Source organism: Centroberyx gerrardi, chromosome 21 (assembly GCF_048128805.1).
Source record: "Centroberyx gerrardi isolate f3 chromosome 21, fCenGer3.hap1.cur.20231027, whole genome shotgun sequence".
Taxonomy (NCBI): domain Eukaryota; kingdom Metazoa; phylum Chordata; class Actinopteri; order Beryciformes; family Berycidae; genus Centroberyx; species Centroberyx gerrardi.
In genome coordinates this window covers 5,292,214-5,309,457 of record NC_136017.1, presented here as the reverse complement: position 1 = coordinate 5,309,457, position 17,244 = coordinate 5,292,214, and the positions used below count along the sequence as shown (strand labels likewise).

General features: G+C 42.0%; 1 protein-coding gene across 3 annotated transcripts in view; it reads left to right on the top strand.

Annotated features, from left to right (window-relative positions):
• LOC139914613 (inositol polyphosphate-4-phosphatase type I A-like) overlaps nt 1-17,244 on the top strand; it is a 58,339-nt gene that overhangs the window by 33,652 nt on the left and 7,443 nt on the right. Inside the window, exons 16-25 of one of the 3 annotated variants that reach the window (XM_078291047.1) lie at nt 493-648; nt 2,375-2,407; nt 4,177-4,349; nt 6,430-6,553; nt 6,751-6,818; nt 7,669-7,868; nt 8,203-8,300; nt 9,568-9,680; nt 9,967-10,121; nt 14,047-14,227. In XM_078291047.1, the coding sequence (XP_078147173.1) occupies nt 493-648; nt 2,375-2,407; nt 4,177-4,349; nt 6,430-6,553; nt 6,751-6,818; nt 7,669-7,868; nt 8,203-8,300; nt 9,568-9,680; nt 9,967-10,121; nt 14,047-14,227 (1,301 nt within the window). Of the gene's footprint in view, nt 1-492; nt 649-2,374; nt 2,408-4,176; nt 4,350-6,429; nt 6,554-6,750; nt 6,819-7,668; nt 7,869-8,202; nt 8,301-9,567; nt 9,681-9,966; nt 10,122-14,046; nt 14,228-17,244 lie in introns of those variants that run through there. The other 2 variants (XM_078291045.1, XM_078291046.1) reach the window with 2 other exon arrangements.

Here is a 17,244-nt window from a genome sequence, read left to right as displayed (position 1 = left end):
GTGGTATTCTTTGCACTATTTGGTTCACAGTAAGGTAACAAATGGACAAAATTTAATAGGAATTGCACATTAACAATTTTAAAAGTTAAGCTCTTTGAAATTATAATTTTTCTTTTTATTAATTTCTTTTCTTATTTTTTATTGAATCCCCTAACATGGGAAAAAATGGGGAACCTATATAATGAATAAAATAAAAGATTTGAGGGAAATTCCATTTTAATGATGAAATGACAGAATACATTTTTCAAAGTAAATCTACAGTAATAGAAATGAATAAATCAGTAAATATAGCAGTGAATAACATTACATATAGTTTTAACAATGACCTGACAGAATAAATTTTTCACAGGTGTGTGAATGAACTGAAAAAAAAAAGACCAAAATATAGCAATTCAATAAATAAATGGAATAAATGAAACTGAGATCTAGTAATGAATTGACATTGATCCTTTAATATGTGTAAATAACACTGCTGTATGCGGCTGTGAAAAGGTAATGGGAGAACTCGAGCCTTCTGGATCAACCCAGGAAGTATACCACAGGAACCTTCATCACCACCACCTTCATCATCATCACCTTCCTTACCATCCTCATCCTCTCTGCCTGCCCTCTCCTCTGCATGCACTCCCAGCCCCGAACAAGACGACTGTAGGTTTATTTTGTTTTTCTCTTCTCTTCTCCTCTCTTCTTTACTTTTCTTGTCTTCTCTTTTCTCTTCTGTCATCTCTTGTCTTGTTTCATTAAAGAACACCAAAAGTCAGTCTCGTCTTCTCTCTTCTTTTCTTTTTACTTCTTTATTTACTTGTTTTCTTGTCTTCTTTTTTCTTCTCTTCTTGTCTTCTCTTTTCTGTTTTACTCTTTTTGTTCTTTCTTCTTATTTTCGTCTCTTCTCTCCTTTCTTCTATTCTTCTCTTTTCTTCCCATCTCTTCTTCTCTCATTTGCTACCCCACTCTTTTTTAGTTCAATTCAGTATTTTCTTTGTGTTGTATAATTTTATTGAGTTGTGTGGATCAGAAACTTATTTTTCCTTCATCTCATGCGATCATTTTCTTTATTATAAACAAGAAAGGTATTTTAAATGACTCATCCTCATCTCTTGTAAAAAAGAATTGTCAAATATTGAACATTTTGTTTTGTGTAGAGTCTTTGTTGCTGTCTTTCTGGCCTGTCTGAAGTCCATAATATCACATACTGTAGCTGTGACCAGAGAATTATAAAACAGCATTTTTATTCTCCTGAGCTTTGCTAGTGCAAGTGCAGCTCTGTTGCTGCTTCAGGCCAAACGCAGCCACCCTGTCAGCCAGCTATTGTATCTGAGATTTGTGCTTACTGTACATTGTACTGGACCCGGGTCAAATTTCTATCAAAACACTTGGTGTGAGGTGTGTTGAGGGATGGAAGAAAGGACCGGCGCCCATTAAAGAAGCCTGTAGGCCCAGAGGTTAGACAGGGCGTCCTGTAACCGGCAGGTCACGGGTTTGATCCTGTGATGAACAGGCAATCAAAATCTATTAGTGTCCTGTCCAAATGTCCTTGAGCAAGACACTGAACCCGTACCTCCTTACTCATTGTGAGCTGTTCTGGATAAGACTGTGATCACATAGGACAGTTTTTTTAATGCGCCTGTAGCTTTTTTCCCAGTTTTTTTCAACGGTTCGGTCGAGGCAGGTGCGCATCTCCTCTAAACTATGCACCTTGCATTTTGGACATGGCAGCACCCCAAGTTGAACATGTCTCAACTTTAGCTGCGCCCCGCATTACTTCACTTGTCATGTGAAATCAGCCTGTAAAAACAGCACTCTATCCAGGCGGAGATAAAACTGTCAGCGCTCTGTTCTCCCTCAGAGGACGTCGTGAACCCACATCCTCAGAATGGACTCCTCATCCTCTCCTGTAACAGCAAGCAGAGCGGCTGCTAACTTTCTCTGCTCCATTTTTATCCCATTTGTTACTTCAGGTTAGTAAGCAAATGCTAATTAGCCAGCTTGCAGGTTGTTGCCAAACTTTGTGTTGCATAGCAACAAGACTGATGTAAGGCTCCTCACGCCCTTCAAGCTCTTTCTCTCTCTGTTACTTGCGAAGCTCACAGCTGAGCAGGAGGAAACAGCAGGCGAAGAAGATCAGCTGAATGCAGAATAAATCTAAAAGGAAGCCAATTATTTTGATTATCTTCACTTCTATGCACTGTACTAGTGTTTTGGCTCCGTTGTGCCATTCATGTTAAATCAGTCCCAAAGCTATATCATTTATGTTGAAAGGTTTTTTGGATAGAGCCTTGACCCGGGTCTGCAGCGTATCTCTGTGTGTCTTTGCTGCCCTGTGGCTTCTAGCGGCCCCTAATCATGCATGTTGCACCTCCATCCCCTCTTCCAGATGGAAGCCCAGGCACTGAGGAGGCATACCCAGGTAAGAGCTGCCCCCCCCCCCACCATGCTTCTCTCCCTTTCTCCCCTCTCTGCGACTCTGCTTCCTGGATCAAAAGTATCATCCAATGAATGTTTTGGGGGAGAGATTAAGGCTTGGATCAATAGTGAAGAGGATAATTTAACATTTTAGATTTGAGTCTGTTGTTTTTCTTCACCAGATACTTTGACACAATGCAGGCAAAGTTGTTTCAAAAGTTTTTCTTCGGCCCACGCAAAAAACCCTGCAGACATGGCCTTGAACGGGGCTGTATAGTTGTGTGAGACAGATTTGCAAACACTCTCGTATCTGTAAATTCTTGGTTACAAGCCGAGGACGCTGCTTGTCCTCTTTACCTTTTATATATTGGATTTCTGTATACTCTCTGCTTTTTCCTATCTCTGTTTATAGTCTTGTTACAGTCTTAATAGTCTTGATATGTCGATTTTTGTACTTTGATTGTGCTGAAACGAAGTTCCCCACAGGGATCATTAAAGTTTCATGTCTTCTTTAGTTTGTTAGCAGTGTTAGCTAGTGCTGTCCATTGGAAATACTAAGCATGCTTAGTGGATGCTTCATATGGTATCTTGAGTGTAAATCTAGACGCTTTTACCTGCATATTGTGACAAGTGACTTGTGAAGAAAAAGAGGAGACTAAAATTCAAAATGTAAAACCTGTCCCTTTAAAAATTAAGGGAGCTTCACCCCAGTGCACCGCTGCTACTTTCTCTCTCCTCTCTTCTCTCTCTTTTCTCTCTCCTTTCTCTCTCTCTCATATCAGCCTAGCGCTTCTGCTTCTTCTCGCTGTAATAGCATCAGTGTCTTCACGCCAACATATGAAAATGTATTGAAGTCTATCAATTCAATCTCATTTTCATTTTTTCATTCAATTCCAATGGTATTAACAGTGCCTGACAATATTAACTGAGCAGCATTTAGATTAGACTGTGACTCAGACTTGGATTGTATTGTGAGGATGATGTGCAGAGGAGGCATGAGTTTCATCTGTGTGTGTGTGTGCGTGTGTGTGCATGTGTGTTGGTGTTCTTACGTACTTGTGTGTGTTTGTGTGCGTGTACATTTGTGCATCTATCTATCTATCTATCCGTCTATCTCCATCTAGCTAGCTAGCGTCAGTGTGTCCAATTCCGGACAGTGTTCAACCAAAAATTCACAATAACGAATATAATTAATCCAAGTTTCTCATCAATTAATCATGGTCTGTTTGTGTCTTTTAAAGCTGAATAATATCTTGTAATTCTTTTTCTTCCAGTCCCTTAAAATAGGTGATTGCATGCGTAGTTTTGAGATGCAAAAGGTTTATCCAATTCCGGACTCTTTATTCATTCAGCCAATATCACCACCCACTGGACCGTTTTGTGAATACAGATATATTCATTACTGTTAACTATAGATCCTCTACATGAAGACAACGTCACCCAAAATGCAATCTAAGGGTTCGCGCTTCTTGCTTGTGTCATTGTGTTCATGAATGATTGTCCTGATATGTCTAAATATTTATAAAATTTGATATTTAGCTTCTCAAGTATATGGGAATTAATGTCACTTGCCTTTTGGTTGGGAACCCGTTGGAAAAAAGGCCTGAAATCCCGGATTGGACACTGCTCCGCTAGCTAGCTACCTAGTTAGCCATCTTTCTAATCTCTATCTCTCATGTGTAATTTCACGTGTACATCAATCTTTTATCTGTGTATGTTTCTCTACATGTCTTTCTATGTGTCTATATGTGTGTGTGTGTGTGTGTGTCCCAGGCGAGTGGAGCGAGGCGCTGTACCCTCTCCTCACCACGCTGACGGAGTGTGTCGCCATGATGAGCGACAAGGCCAAGAAGTCCATGGTGTTCCTCCTGATGCAGGACAGCGCCCCGACGATAGCCATGGACCTGTCGCTGCAGTACCGCCGCGACGTCGTCTTCTGCCAGACGGTCAGCACGCACACACACACACACACACACACACACACACACACACACACACACACACACACGCACGCGCGCACACACATTGTTCAAGTGAAGAAACAAATTTCATTGCATTTGCTCACAGACACAGTCACTCTCACACTCACCCACACACATTTACATTTGCAGTTACATTACATTTACATTTTAGGCATTTAGCTGTTAGACTTGGCTTCAATTAATAAATCACCAAAAATTATAAGCAACCAAAAATGAGTCCAAGGCCTTAGTGCACTTACAATATTCCTGTGACCATAAAACAGTCATGTAAGAGTGAGTGCTAGGAAAAGAAATAGAAGAAGAGATAAGACAAGAAGAGACAGAGAAGGTTTTTTTTGTGGGGTTTTTTACACACACTTCTACTCTCCTGTGTAGCTTGGCTCTAACATAAGAGACACTGCAGTTCTTTGGACCGAGGCCAGACGTAGTCGAGTGATTGAATCCCAACTGATTTTATCTTTCCTATCTCATACTCTGTTTGTTTTTTGTCTAAATAAATACAAATACTAAAAGTAACTGGACTGCCCATTAAAAAAGGATTCACTGTATGTGGTGCTCCTTCACACTCCTCGAAGGCATGCAGAGTAGGGCTGCAAAATTAATCAAAAAAACCTTTGAAACTGCCAGAAGGTCAATGAATCAAGGTGCATATCAGAGAAAATATTTAATTTAATAATTTAATTTAAGTCAAACTGACCAAATCCTAAGCATCATCTCAGTCTCCCTCTCATGGTTTGAACAGTTTTAAGAGCTGAAAGAAAGAAATTATGGAGAAAAATTTGTGTCCACATGTATCGTAACTTAAATAGCTGTGTGATTTTGACAATATCATTCTGCCCTAATATGAATACAAATCAGACAGCTTATCATTTATACCTTTAGCCTGTTATATAAGACAAGTCTATATGATTATAGAACTGAACACACTCAGATGCACACGTGCTGAACAGCCTTTTACACATGAATGCACAGAAACCCACAGCACGTCTTCACTTACATAATGTCATGAGCAGCCGACCGCAGCGTGACCGAATATAAAACCATATGTTGATTTGAGTTATGCAGATGCGTTGTGCAGACCATAACACGATAGTGCTTGCGTGAGTGCGTTCCATCACATGTAATGAACAAGCATTTTACTAATGAATATTGATGATATGTAATTTAAACTGCAAAAAATGACATGCTTGGCAAGTGATTCTATCTTGTATCCAGTCTTAGGCACAGGAAAAAAAAATCTGTAAAGTGAAGATGCTTTCAAAAATAATGAAATAAAAAGTTTCTTATATATAAAAAAAAATTACTTTAAAGAGCAGTCTACTGACTCACTAATGCAGAAAACAAATAAACATCTATGACAACATTTATATAAAACATCTAGGGTGCCTAAGACTTTTGCACAGTACTGTATCAACCTGATTTCAAGAGAGTTTGAGTCAAACACCTTACTGACCTGGCAGGTAATTTTACTGGTATCAATAAATGTCACTTGATTCATGTCAATATGACTTCTTACAAGAAATCATTAAAAGACAATGAATAAAATCTTGAAACCATAAACTCGTTCTAAGACTTCTTCTTTTGTACCAAGTAAATGTCTTGAAACAAGTTCCATTATGATGAAAAAAGTCAATTTTTGTCTCCCAGTGCAGTGAGACAATTTGACTAAAAATATCAAGAAATAAGCTTGATATGGATGGATGCAAGATTAAAAATTCTTGTCATTTTTTGCAGTGGACAGACACTTTTTTTTTCTTTTGGTTTGATTTGGTCATTGGTTTTATTTCATTATGTTATTTTGTGCATCTGAATGAACTTAAGTGCATGCAAGAACACACACACACACACACACACACACAGACTATATACAACCAGACAGCTGCTGTTATGAACCAGGCTGAGCGCTGACGTAGGAATCTGCCTTTGATGTTAGAGAGAAACAGTTGTGAGTGTGTAACAGGCTGATGATGATGTGTGTTTTGTTAATGTTGATGTGTGTGTTTTCTACGCTGACACTGACGTGTGTGTGTGTGTTTTGTTGCAGCTCACCGCTCTCATCTGCGGCTTCATCATCAAACTGAGGAACTGTCTCCGTGACGACGGATTTCTCCGGCAGCTCTACACCATCGGCCTGCTGGCGCAATTCGAGTCCCTGCTGAGCACCTACGGTACACACACACACACACACACACACACACACACACACACACACACACACACACACACACACACACACACACACACACACACCACAGGTTCTTCCAATCAAACATAATCACCCTTATCTCTTCTTGCCTTGATTGAACCATTAACGATTACAGAGTACTGTGATAACTGGTGTGTGTGTGTGTGTGTGTGTTCCCAGGAGAGGAGCTGGCCATGTTGGAGGACATGAGCGTCGGCATCATGGATCTGCGCAACGTCACCTTTAAGGTAGGAGGATGCGAGATCATTTCTGCATGTTGTATTCCACAAACAGAAATATACTGAGTTCACTGTGCTCTTATGGATTAACACTCCTAGGGTTACGGGTTCATTTCCCATTGGAGCCTCCCAAGCTAAAAATGTTGATTAGATTAGATTAGATTGGATGAAACTTTCACAATCCTGTGGGGAAATTGGGCCCTTGTAGCAGAAAATATATTAGGATGTATCAACAAAAGAAAAGGATATAAAGAAAAATATGGGATTATAGTCAATTCAACTGACACTTCTAACACTCAGACATATTAAAGCAGTATGAAACCTTAAACTTGATTTTTTTCAGCTGTTGCTTATGGCGATTTTATGATGAAACACATCCATCCTGGTCATAGTCTCGACAATACATCAGATAATGCTTTCCCCCTGGACTGTGTGTACAAATCTCAGTTTACTGTCACCAACGAGCAGCTGAAAAACATTTGACTGAATCGTGTCATTTTGGTGGTTTACAGAGTGTTGCGTGCCATCATACATGCTACAACCTTTCCCGTTCGCCCACCCATTCCCTCTCCTCCCATTCCTCATGCCGCTTGCATTTCCTAAAATTGTGCTGTAGGGGGAGAAAAGCTTAAACTGAACCTATAAATAGAAAATGTATGAATGAAAAATGAAAAAAAAAAAACTATGGATTCCAGCATTAGAAGGATGTACAAAATAGCAGCAGTAGTATCCAGAGCAGCAGAACTTACCGAGACATTACATTAAGACAATTGGAGATTTGTGCATTATGAAAAGATGGATGATTATTGTACTATAAAGTACTGAATCCACATGTCTACACGTTTTGTGTCCCTTTAAGGTCACCCAGGCGACCGGCAGCTCCGCCCCCGACATGCTGCCGGTCATCACAGGCAACCGGGACGGCTTCAACGTCCGCATCCCCCTGCCGGGAACCATGTTTGACGCGTTGCCGCGGGAGATCCAGAACGGCATGCTGCTGAGGGTTCAGCCGGTGCACTTCAACGTCGGCATCAACGAACAGCAGACGCTGGCTGAGAAGTGAGTGGGAGAGGAAGGGAGGGGAGGGGTGGAGGGATGGAGGGGCAGAAAAAGTCTTGCCTAGTGCAGCTTCAAGGATGGGATGAAGATGGTGCTTTGTAAAAGATGGATGGAATGAGAGAGGAGAGACGAGGATGGTGATTTGGAAAAAATGGATGGATAGATGATGGATGGATGAGAGAAGGAGACGAGGACGGTGATTTAGAAAAGAAGGATGAATGCATGATGGATCGAGAGGAGAGGAGAGAGGAGGAAAGGATATGGACGACAGGTTTATGGAAGAAAGAATTAATGTGTTTTTCTGTGTGTGTGTGTGTGTGTGCGTGTGATTCAGGTTTGGAGACACGTCCCTCCAGGAGATCATTAACTTGGAGAGTCTGGCCAGGCTGAACTCGTATTACGAACAGTTCAAAGAAGTCCTGCCTGAGGACTGTAAGTACAGAAGCGTACAGCCAGTTTGTTACCTGCACTTCCTACTCGACTACACTTCACACTCAGGATCGAACATACAGTGAATCATGTATCTGTCAGGGCAGGAAACTGCCTTTTTTGTCCACCAGCTACAGTGAGATTTTGACTATTTTACCAGCCAAATCTGACTCTCAGGGTGCGTTCATCACTCTCTCCACGAACTCGCTGTTTGAACTTTGGTGGCACCAAATAACGGCACCAAGACGCCTGAAAATGTGGATCTCGGTCCTCCTAGATCTGCGGTGTAGTTTGTTAGGAGTGAGAATGTAATCCAACCAATTACAGGAAATTACCCAAAATGGAAGGCTTTATGGGTATAAGGAGACAGATACTGACATCTGATTACCAGCAATTCCTCATGCTTGGAAAGCCATAGACGATAAACCATAGAAGAAGAGCGCACACAAGTCCATCATGCTTAGTTAAATTTACAGGAACCGCCAAAATCTCTAACCTGGCAGGATGACAGGTCACCAAAACTCTGTCCAATAAACAAGCTGCTTGTGAGTCCATGTGCTTTTGTTTACAAGCCCTGGTTTGCTTGTAATGGAACAGTGTGAACCTAAATGAACCAAATACAACAAAGTCAACTTTTCCAAAGAGCTAGGTGAAGGTGTGATCGCACCCTAAGAATAGATCAGGACATCTGTCTGTAGCAGCAGACGGCCAATAAACTGGCCCAGTGCCTTTCCATTATTTTAGGCTCCCTATCACCTTAACCACATGCTGATGTTGCTGTTGTTGCACAAACAACACACATCTGCAAGAAGTATGTTTTTCATCAATAAAATCAGTAAAATTATGCTAATATTCTCCTTGATTTGCATGTATTTTTGAAATTATACGATGGGCTTTTATCAGGTTGCAAAGGCTCTAGGGTCATGAAATTCACTCAACACATAAACCATGTGAATTTAAAATTAAAGTAAGAAAAACACCAAAATTGCCAAAAGTTTTTGTAATTCTCTCTACATGTTTTACAACTTTTAATCCAATGTATACCAACAACATTAGAGCTGAAAGTAAAGGCTTTAAATAAGAGTAAAACTTGGAATGATGTGAATCTTCAGCAAAACCACATTATTTATCCTCAACTTGGTTAGATGGATAATTCCTTCCTCCCTTCCTGTTTGTGTTCTCTGCTGTCTCTCTGTTCTTCCCTCCCTCCCTCCCCTCCTCCCTTCCTCTTCACCTCACCTACATTTCCTATCTTCCCCCGAACCCTCAGGCCTGCCAAGGTCTCGTTCTCAGACCTGTCTTCCCGAGCTGCTGAGGTTTCTGGGACAGAACGTCCACGCCAGGAAGAACAAGAACGTGGACATCCTCTGGCAGGCCGCCGAGGTACAGCGACCGCTTCGTTGTACTTAAATACCTCTCCATCTCAAGAAGTCATGTAATCTAGTCTGAGTCTTAAAACATCTGCTAATGGTGTGACATAATTTCACTTGTTTCCATTGCAAATGAAGAATTTTCCTGAATTAAGTGGGATAATCCTGATTTATTTATTCGTTAAAGCTGTCCAAGGCAAGATTTTTATTTATATCACAAAAGAGAAGAGTGAGTGACATCCTGGCCTCCAAATTCATATTCACCTGCGATCTGAACCTGTCTACCTTCCCTCTCTCAGATCTGTCGGCGGCTGAACGGCGTGCGTTTCACCAGCTGCAAAAGCGCTAAGGACCGCACGGCCATGTCGGTCACCCTGGAGCAATGCCTGATCCTGCAGCACGAACACGGCATGGCGCCACAGGTCTTCACGCAGGCCCTCGACTGTATGCGCAGGTAGGTGGCCCTCACTCCGCCTGAGTAAAAACACAAAAAGAAAAACCCTGATTAAAATCCGACCTGGGCAAAAATGTATATTCAGACTTTGTTTCACCAGGGTTTTCACATGGAGACTGACATGTCTTCTTCAAGTGAGCCCCGGTGAAGAAGTCGGCACACAAAACGCTTCACATGGAAAACATTAAACTATTAACTATTCAAACAGTTTTCACTTTCTGACAGGGTTGTCTTGGAAATGAGAAATGGATGGTGAATTAGATAATAAAGGTCGGGAAAAGTATAGTAGTTTGAAATAGAAGACATGCAGGAATCTTGCCCAGGTTTGGTTTTAAAACTCATCCCATCGCCTGCTTCCTCTGTGGAGACGAGTTGATCTGGAACCGCCTCCTTCATGTTAAAGGGATACTTTAGTATTTTGAAATTCAGTTGGTTATTTTTCTTCACCAGACTCTTGTCACACTGTGGAGAAAAGGTTTTACCTTTTGTTGTTCGGCTTCCCTGTAAAGTCTTGTTAGCACTGTAAGCATTCCTGATCTGGTCTTGTAGCAGCGCTGCTTGGTTTAAATGAATAATACTAATGAAGACGTTGTTGGAGAAAGCTGAGGTCAAATGTTGAAGCTTTTTCCCCCCAAATGTGACAAGCATCTAGTGAAGAAATGTACCTAACTGGAATTCAAATGTGAAGATGCCCCTAAAATCACTGTTGTATGTCACCAGCAGTTATGCTTGTTGGTCTGTCTGTCTCATGTCTGCCTGTCTGTCTGCCTGTCTGTTCCTGTCTGTCTGCCTGTCTGTTCCTGTCTGTCTGCCTGTCTGTTCCTGTCTGTCTGCCTGTCTGTCTGCCTGTCTGTTCCTGTCTGTCTGCCTGTCTGTTCCTGTCTGTCTACAACAAGTCAATATTGTCTGTCTGTCTGTGGCTAGCTGCCCTGTCTCGTCTCGTCTGTCTGTAAATCCACAGCTAGCCTTCGCTGTTTGAGCGTCTGTCTGAGTTGCTAGCCAGTTGGCAGAGAATGTTCCCTTTCTTTGTATCATCGGACCACTTGACCCTCCACCGTCACCTTTTCTTTTTGTACATCCTCCTTCATCCCTCCCTCCGTTTTCCTCTCCTCCATCCACTTCCCAAAGTCCTCTGACCCTGCCTGCTGAGAGGGGATAAAGAAAGGTTCAGGTCAAAGGAAGCAAGGAACTATTTTCTTAGAGTTCAGAGGGTTTCAGTGAAATGTCGACTTTTAAAGCTGGTTGCTGCCGCCTCACACTGTATTTTGGATGGAGGAGATAAAGGAATATTTGGCAAACCAGTTTGAAAAGTTGAAATTTTATTGGAAAGGTGCCGCTTGGTGGATTGGATGCTAACGATTCAGAAAGTCTCAAGTCATGTTCTGTGATGATTACAGATGATGAAGGAACGTTAAACTGGTGAATTTCACCTTGCAGTTAAAAACATCAAATTTATGCAGCAGATTTCATACGACAATGTGTCTCAGAGTGCTTTACAAACATGTTAAAAACAGTTCAGGGTCAAGTAGCAGAGAGCCAATAACAGACAAGATAACCGACATCATAAACATCACACACACACCTCCCGTCCCCTTGAATAATGGTGGCCTGTAATTTACACAAAAAATCAAGTCACATTTTCAAAACAGATGAGTAGCCTAGCTCATTAGAGCAGAGATCCAAAAGAAATGTCTAGTGAAGAGGTGATAAATCATGATAGAAAATAATGTAATAATAATGCTGCTTTGTCATTTGTTTTTTGGATTGAGATTGAGGCTTTTTAGCCTTCTTGGCAGAAATGGTGGGGATTTTTTTTTTTTTTTTTTGAGTACAGGCCAGAAATCTCAGCACCTTGTGAAGTAATCATTGAGTCACTGGTATTGATCAACAACACTGTGTGTGAAGCAAGCAGGCATTGCTGTACATGTACAGTGTATGGGTCTGTGTTGAAGTGTTTGTAATTTTGTGTGTCATATGTAGGTGTGACATGCCACTGTATGTCATTTAAACTGGACTGTTATGTGACTTTATGTTGTGAAGAGTTTGTTGTTAAACCCATGTAAAAGATGTAATAGTAATTGTCTTGCTGCTCAATAAAGATACACACAGTCCCACAGATCCTCGCATGACACGCTCTCTCTTCACCCCTCCTCTCCTCCTCACATCCCTCCTTCGTCCGCCCCTCCCTCATCAGCTGACGCTCAGCATGAAATGCCCTTTTTGACAGCTTTGCAGAGTTTAATCTGGTTTGGAATGGGTTTGAACTGTGATGCATGCTGGGAAGAGACCCGGACGTTGGCAGATAACCCCTCCCTCCAAACGTCCCTTTCTTTACCCCTTCCTCCCTTTTGTATTGAGTCCATACTGTAGCAATACTGAGTATACAAATTGAAATGTAATCAGTAAATTGAGGGAATACCCTTAAAATACATTTTGAAGTTTAGTCTGTAATTTTTCTGCACCAGGTACTCACTGTAGGGAATCGATTCTCTATGGTTAATAAGCCGAGAAACTGCATGTTAGCTTTGTTAGCATTTATCATTGAAATAAATGGCTACTTCTAACCGCAAGCTAGCTATCTTGTTAGCATGCAGCTAGTGGTACCCATTGGTTTTAATAGGGAACGCTAGATGCTAACAAGCCTTTTTTAGGGTAAGGGAAAGACAAATGTACACTTTTCTTTCCCTGTAATGTCACAAGTTTCTGGTGGGGAAAAACACAACAGACTGCAAATGACTTCAAAATATCAATATATTCCTTTAAGACAGCAGTTTAGTTCTCTTCATTTGACATTAGTTAAACCAAGAGGCTCTTCCCGCCATCTTTCCCTCCATCTCTCCCTCCCTCCTCCACCCCATGTCTTAGAATATGAAACATGGAGAGCCATTGCTGTGTTTTCTTACCTTCTTTCCTTTCTCAAAGACGTATAGAACATCTTTCTTAATTTTCTCTTTTTTCTCTCTTTTTCCTCTCTTCCTCTTCCTCTGTTTTCCTGCGTGTCGGCGTGTTTGACTTCTCACGTTTTCCGTTTGTACGACTGGCTCCATTTGTTCGGGATTGTTTTTTGACTTGGGTTCGTTCATGATTCATTTCCATTCGGCCGCATCTGATTTCTATTCTTTTTTCCCCACTTTGTTGTGACCTGAATATCATTTTTATTACTCTCATATTCTTTGGGATGTTCCTTTGTATCGCACCCATGGAAACTCCCCTCCTATCTGACCATCTTTATGGCTGTGGCTTCTTTGCCATCGTGGTTTGTTGTCGCTATCACTTCTTAATTTGCCATTTCATCTGTTTCCATGCATGGGTACACGCCATCTGTCTATTTTGGCTTCGCTGCGACACACCCTGCTTTGCCTTCTCCTCCCTCCCTCTCTCATCCCTCCCTCCCTCTCCTTGTATCTCTCTCTCCCTCCCTGCCCTTCCATCCCTCCTCCTCGCAATCTTTCTCCTTCTCTTGTTCCCTCTTATTTCCTCCTCCTTCCCACTCCCTCTCCTTTCTTTGCCTCCTCCATCCCTTTCCTTCCCTCCTCTCCTCTATCTTTCTCTTTGCTTTTCTCCTTCGCTTCTTCCCTCTTGCTTCTCTCCTTCCCTGAAACCTCTTTCCTTCCCACCTCCTCTCCTTCACTACTTTCCTCCTCCTTCCATCTCCAACTTATCCTTCAAACCTCCTTTCCATCTCCCCCGCCTTTCCACCGACTCCTCCTTCCCTCCCTGCTACCTTCCTCCCTCCATCCTTTTTGCGCCCTCCTCCTCCTTCCATCTCCCCCTTCTCCCTCAAACCTCCTTTCCATCTCCCCTCCTCTGCGCCTTTCCTCACCTTTCCACCGACTCCTCCTTCCCTCCCTCCACCCTTATCTTCCTTCATCCTTTTTGCGCCTCCTCCCTCCTCTTCCTCCTCCTCCTCCTCCCGACTCGGCAGCATTGGGACGAGGGAGGGGGTGATCCAGAAGAACCTGAGCGGCTTGCTGCCGGTGCGCGACTTCCGTCTGGACCCCAGCCTCCTGTACTCCCTGCCCCTGCTGGCCCTCAGCCCCAACCTCCTGGTGGTGTGGATCTTCCTCAGCGTGGCGTATTTCCTGGCCAAGCTCCGCTGCAGCTGAACGGCCGCGCGCTCCACACGGCTCCACACGGCTCGGCGGGAAAACGGACAAAACACAAACATAAACGCCGCACGTCCGACGAGTGTGTATACGAGAGGGGGGGGAACAGCCCACACGGACCCCCCCCGAGGGTGTTTCTGAAGCTGTGTGATCGTCCTGTGAGTGCGTATGTGATGCGTGCACGCTAATACTGTACAGCATGTGCACACTGCCCCACCCCCACTAAGGGCTGCTCACACCTACCGTCCCCCAAAAATCAAAAGGCCAAGCCCCGCCGTGGATCTTGGTTATCGATCGATGACTTGTCAGGGTGGAAATTTTGGGAATTTGAAAATCTCCAGGTTGTGAAAAAGTTTGGGAATCGCACAGAGCTGGAAAAGTAGGATAAAAATCGTTATTCTGTCTGAAATACGCATAAGATGACACAGTTTATGAGGCTCTAAACCCGCTGTCACTTTACATTACGAGTCATTTCATTTGAATAATACAGTATACAGCTATAGAGTGTTGTGGCCTAGCTAACAGTCATATTGCCCATCCACTATCAGCATGCATCTGTTGAACACTGACCAAAATCTTCAGATACAGTCAAGAAGGTCTGGAAAAGGTGGTTTATGTTGATAGAATAATAAGTGCAAGCCAAAACCAATCTGATGGGGCTTGACGACTGAAAGATACTGGTGTTACTGGACTTTTCGCACGTCACACGTTCTCGATTGACAGCCACCTCTCTAGCCCCGCCTTCTATGCTCTCCTGACCAATGGATTTTAACCAAAAAGGTGGCGTTAAGGTCTACATGTGCAGTGTGTTACTGTCACCGGTGTGACTTGTGCTGTCAGCGAGTTTCCTGCCTTACTCCTCCTGTGTTTCACCGACAACGATATCGATATTGTGAAATACAAAGTGACAGTTTGTATATTTGTGAAACTTAGAGCAGAAATTTACGTCTCAGTTGTGAATATGTATAAATAAGCAGATGACATATATTGTGTTTTCAGAAAAGGGTTATTATTAAGAGGTAAGAGTATTATAATGGATGAAATTTATATCTTAAGCTTTGCACGAAAGGATCGGCTCGTTTCGTTTGTGCTCTTTGGTTTAGCTTGCTTGATCTGTTCATGTCTTCCACGTGCGACTGCACTTACCTTACAAGCTAGAGTGAAGAGGAAAAAAGCTTTTATTTGGTGCCAAAATCAAGCCAACATGTTTTGGTTTATATTTGCTACTTTTTCAGGCCGTATCTGCTTACATTTCTTTAGGTCTTCCTGCTTTTATAGACAGTAGGAGGAGGCACTTTGCTTCTACTTCAGCCAATGCACTTTCCAGCAGATCTGGGTCAGTTATTACTGGAGCTTCTCACTGACTGTGTTTACATGCAGCCTGATATATCCATGACAAGTAGGGTTGTAAAATTAACAAAACCCTGCCCTTTATGTGGGAATTTTAGAGAAAGTTGGGAATCTGGAAATTTGATACTGCCAATTTTATTTGGGAACATGAATATAGCTGTAATTCATTTCATGTATACCCGTATTTCACAATATGTCTATAGGGTTAGGGATACATTGATAAGAACTGAAGTTTTGGAAAATTATATTCTGCGTATTACCCGCATTTACAAGCCTTTAGCAGGACTTGTTCACTTTGATTTTAAATGAGCTGATCTCATATAAACACATCAACCGGACTAAAATAACTACCCCGGCCCAATCGAATGAAAAAGTTGTGATTCTCTCATGCGTATAAACAGCTAATCCATTGATCACCTTTGCAGTCGGGTTGGGTAGATAAGGCAGTTGCAGACTTCATGTAAAAGTGTTGACGCTCCTCCCACTTTATTCTCTTAACAAAGTTACAAAGTGCTGTAAAATAAAAGGAGAAAAGCAAACATTAAGCTCAAAGAAACCCAGAAGCCACATTAGACTCCCAACAAATTACTACAATGCTGCTGCTATAGCATGAGATCAAAAACAAGTTATCAATTAAATGCAAGTTTACAAGTTTCGTTGATTGCTATTTTTTTTAATTTTAAATTGTGTCTTAGAATAATTGCTATTAGTATTTCCTCAGGCAGTTCTAAAGTTTAGCGGCCCTGATCATAGTTTTTGTTGCTTGTGGAGTCGTTGCAGTGGATTAGCTGTTTATACAGTATGCCTGAAAAAAACATAATTTTTTCAATAATTTTTAAGTTCCAGATGCCTTGAGACTATAGAGGTTGTTTTAGTCCTGTTGAGGTGTAATTTACCGTATGAGTTCAGTTCATTTGTAATAGCAGTAATACTGTATGTTCAATGTTAGTGCTGTAACACTTTCAGTCACTGAGTTTGGAGAAGAGGCTTTCATCTGTCTTGAAGGCAGGATGGGGAAAGGTTGGCACTTCCCGGACAGTTTAATTGGTCCCAGTGTGCCAGACCAGATGAGTCGATCTCTGAAAAGCCTCTGAACCCACTCAAAGCAGTAATTCAGCCCGTGTCTGCTCGCCGTCTCTCTTGCCAATGCAGTGAAGATTAGCTCTGTCTCGCCAATTGACAAAGTTCAATCTTTGTGTTTTTTTAGGATGCAATTTCTAATTGGCTGATTTTGGAATGTATGATCGTAGGATATTCAGGGGAAACGTGTTTGATTATGCAGTGTGGTACTATAGGTTCTGCACACTTTAGAGCATTTATCAATGATCAATATCTGTTTACATTTACTCAGACGTTGACTTTGTAGTTGTGACAAGTCGTTGTAACTAGATACATAAAGGCCGACCCGGACAGTCCTCACCTGTTATTATATATTAGCTTTATAGAGATGAGTTTCGTAGATTGAAGGATGAATTTTATTTGATGAAAAACGTGGCTCGCCCACAGTGTTTGCAGTTAAGTCGTAGGATAAATGAATGAGGAATGTATACATGCTTGTGCCAAATGCTTCAGTCAGGTTTCTATGTGGTGAATCCAATTTTGGAGGATCTCTCTTTCCAAAGAGATTAGGCCAGGATGGATTTCAAGTCCTTGTCTGAATCCAGTCT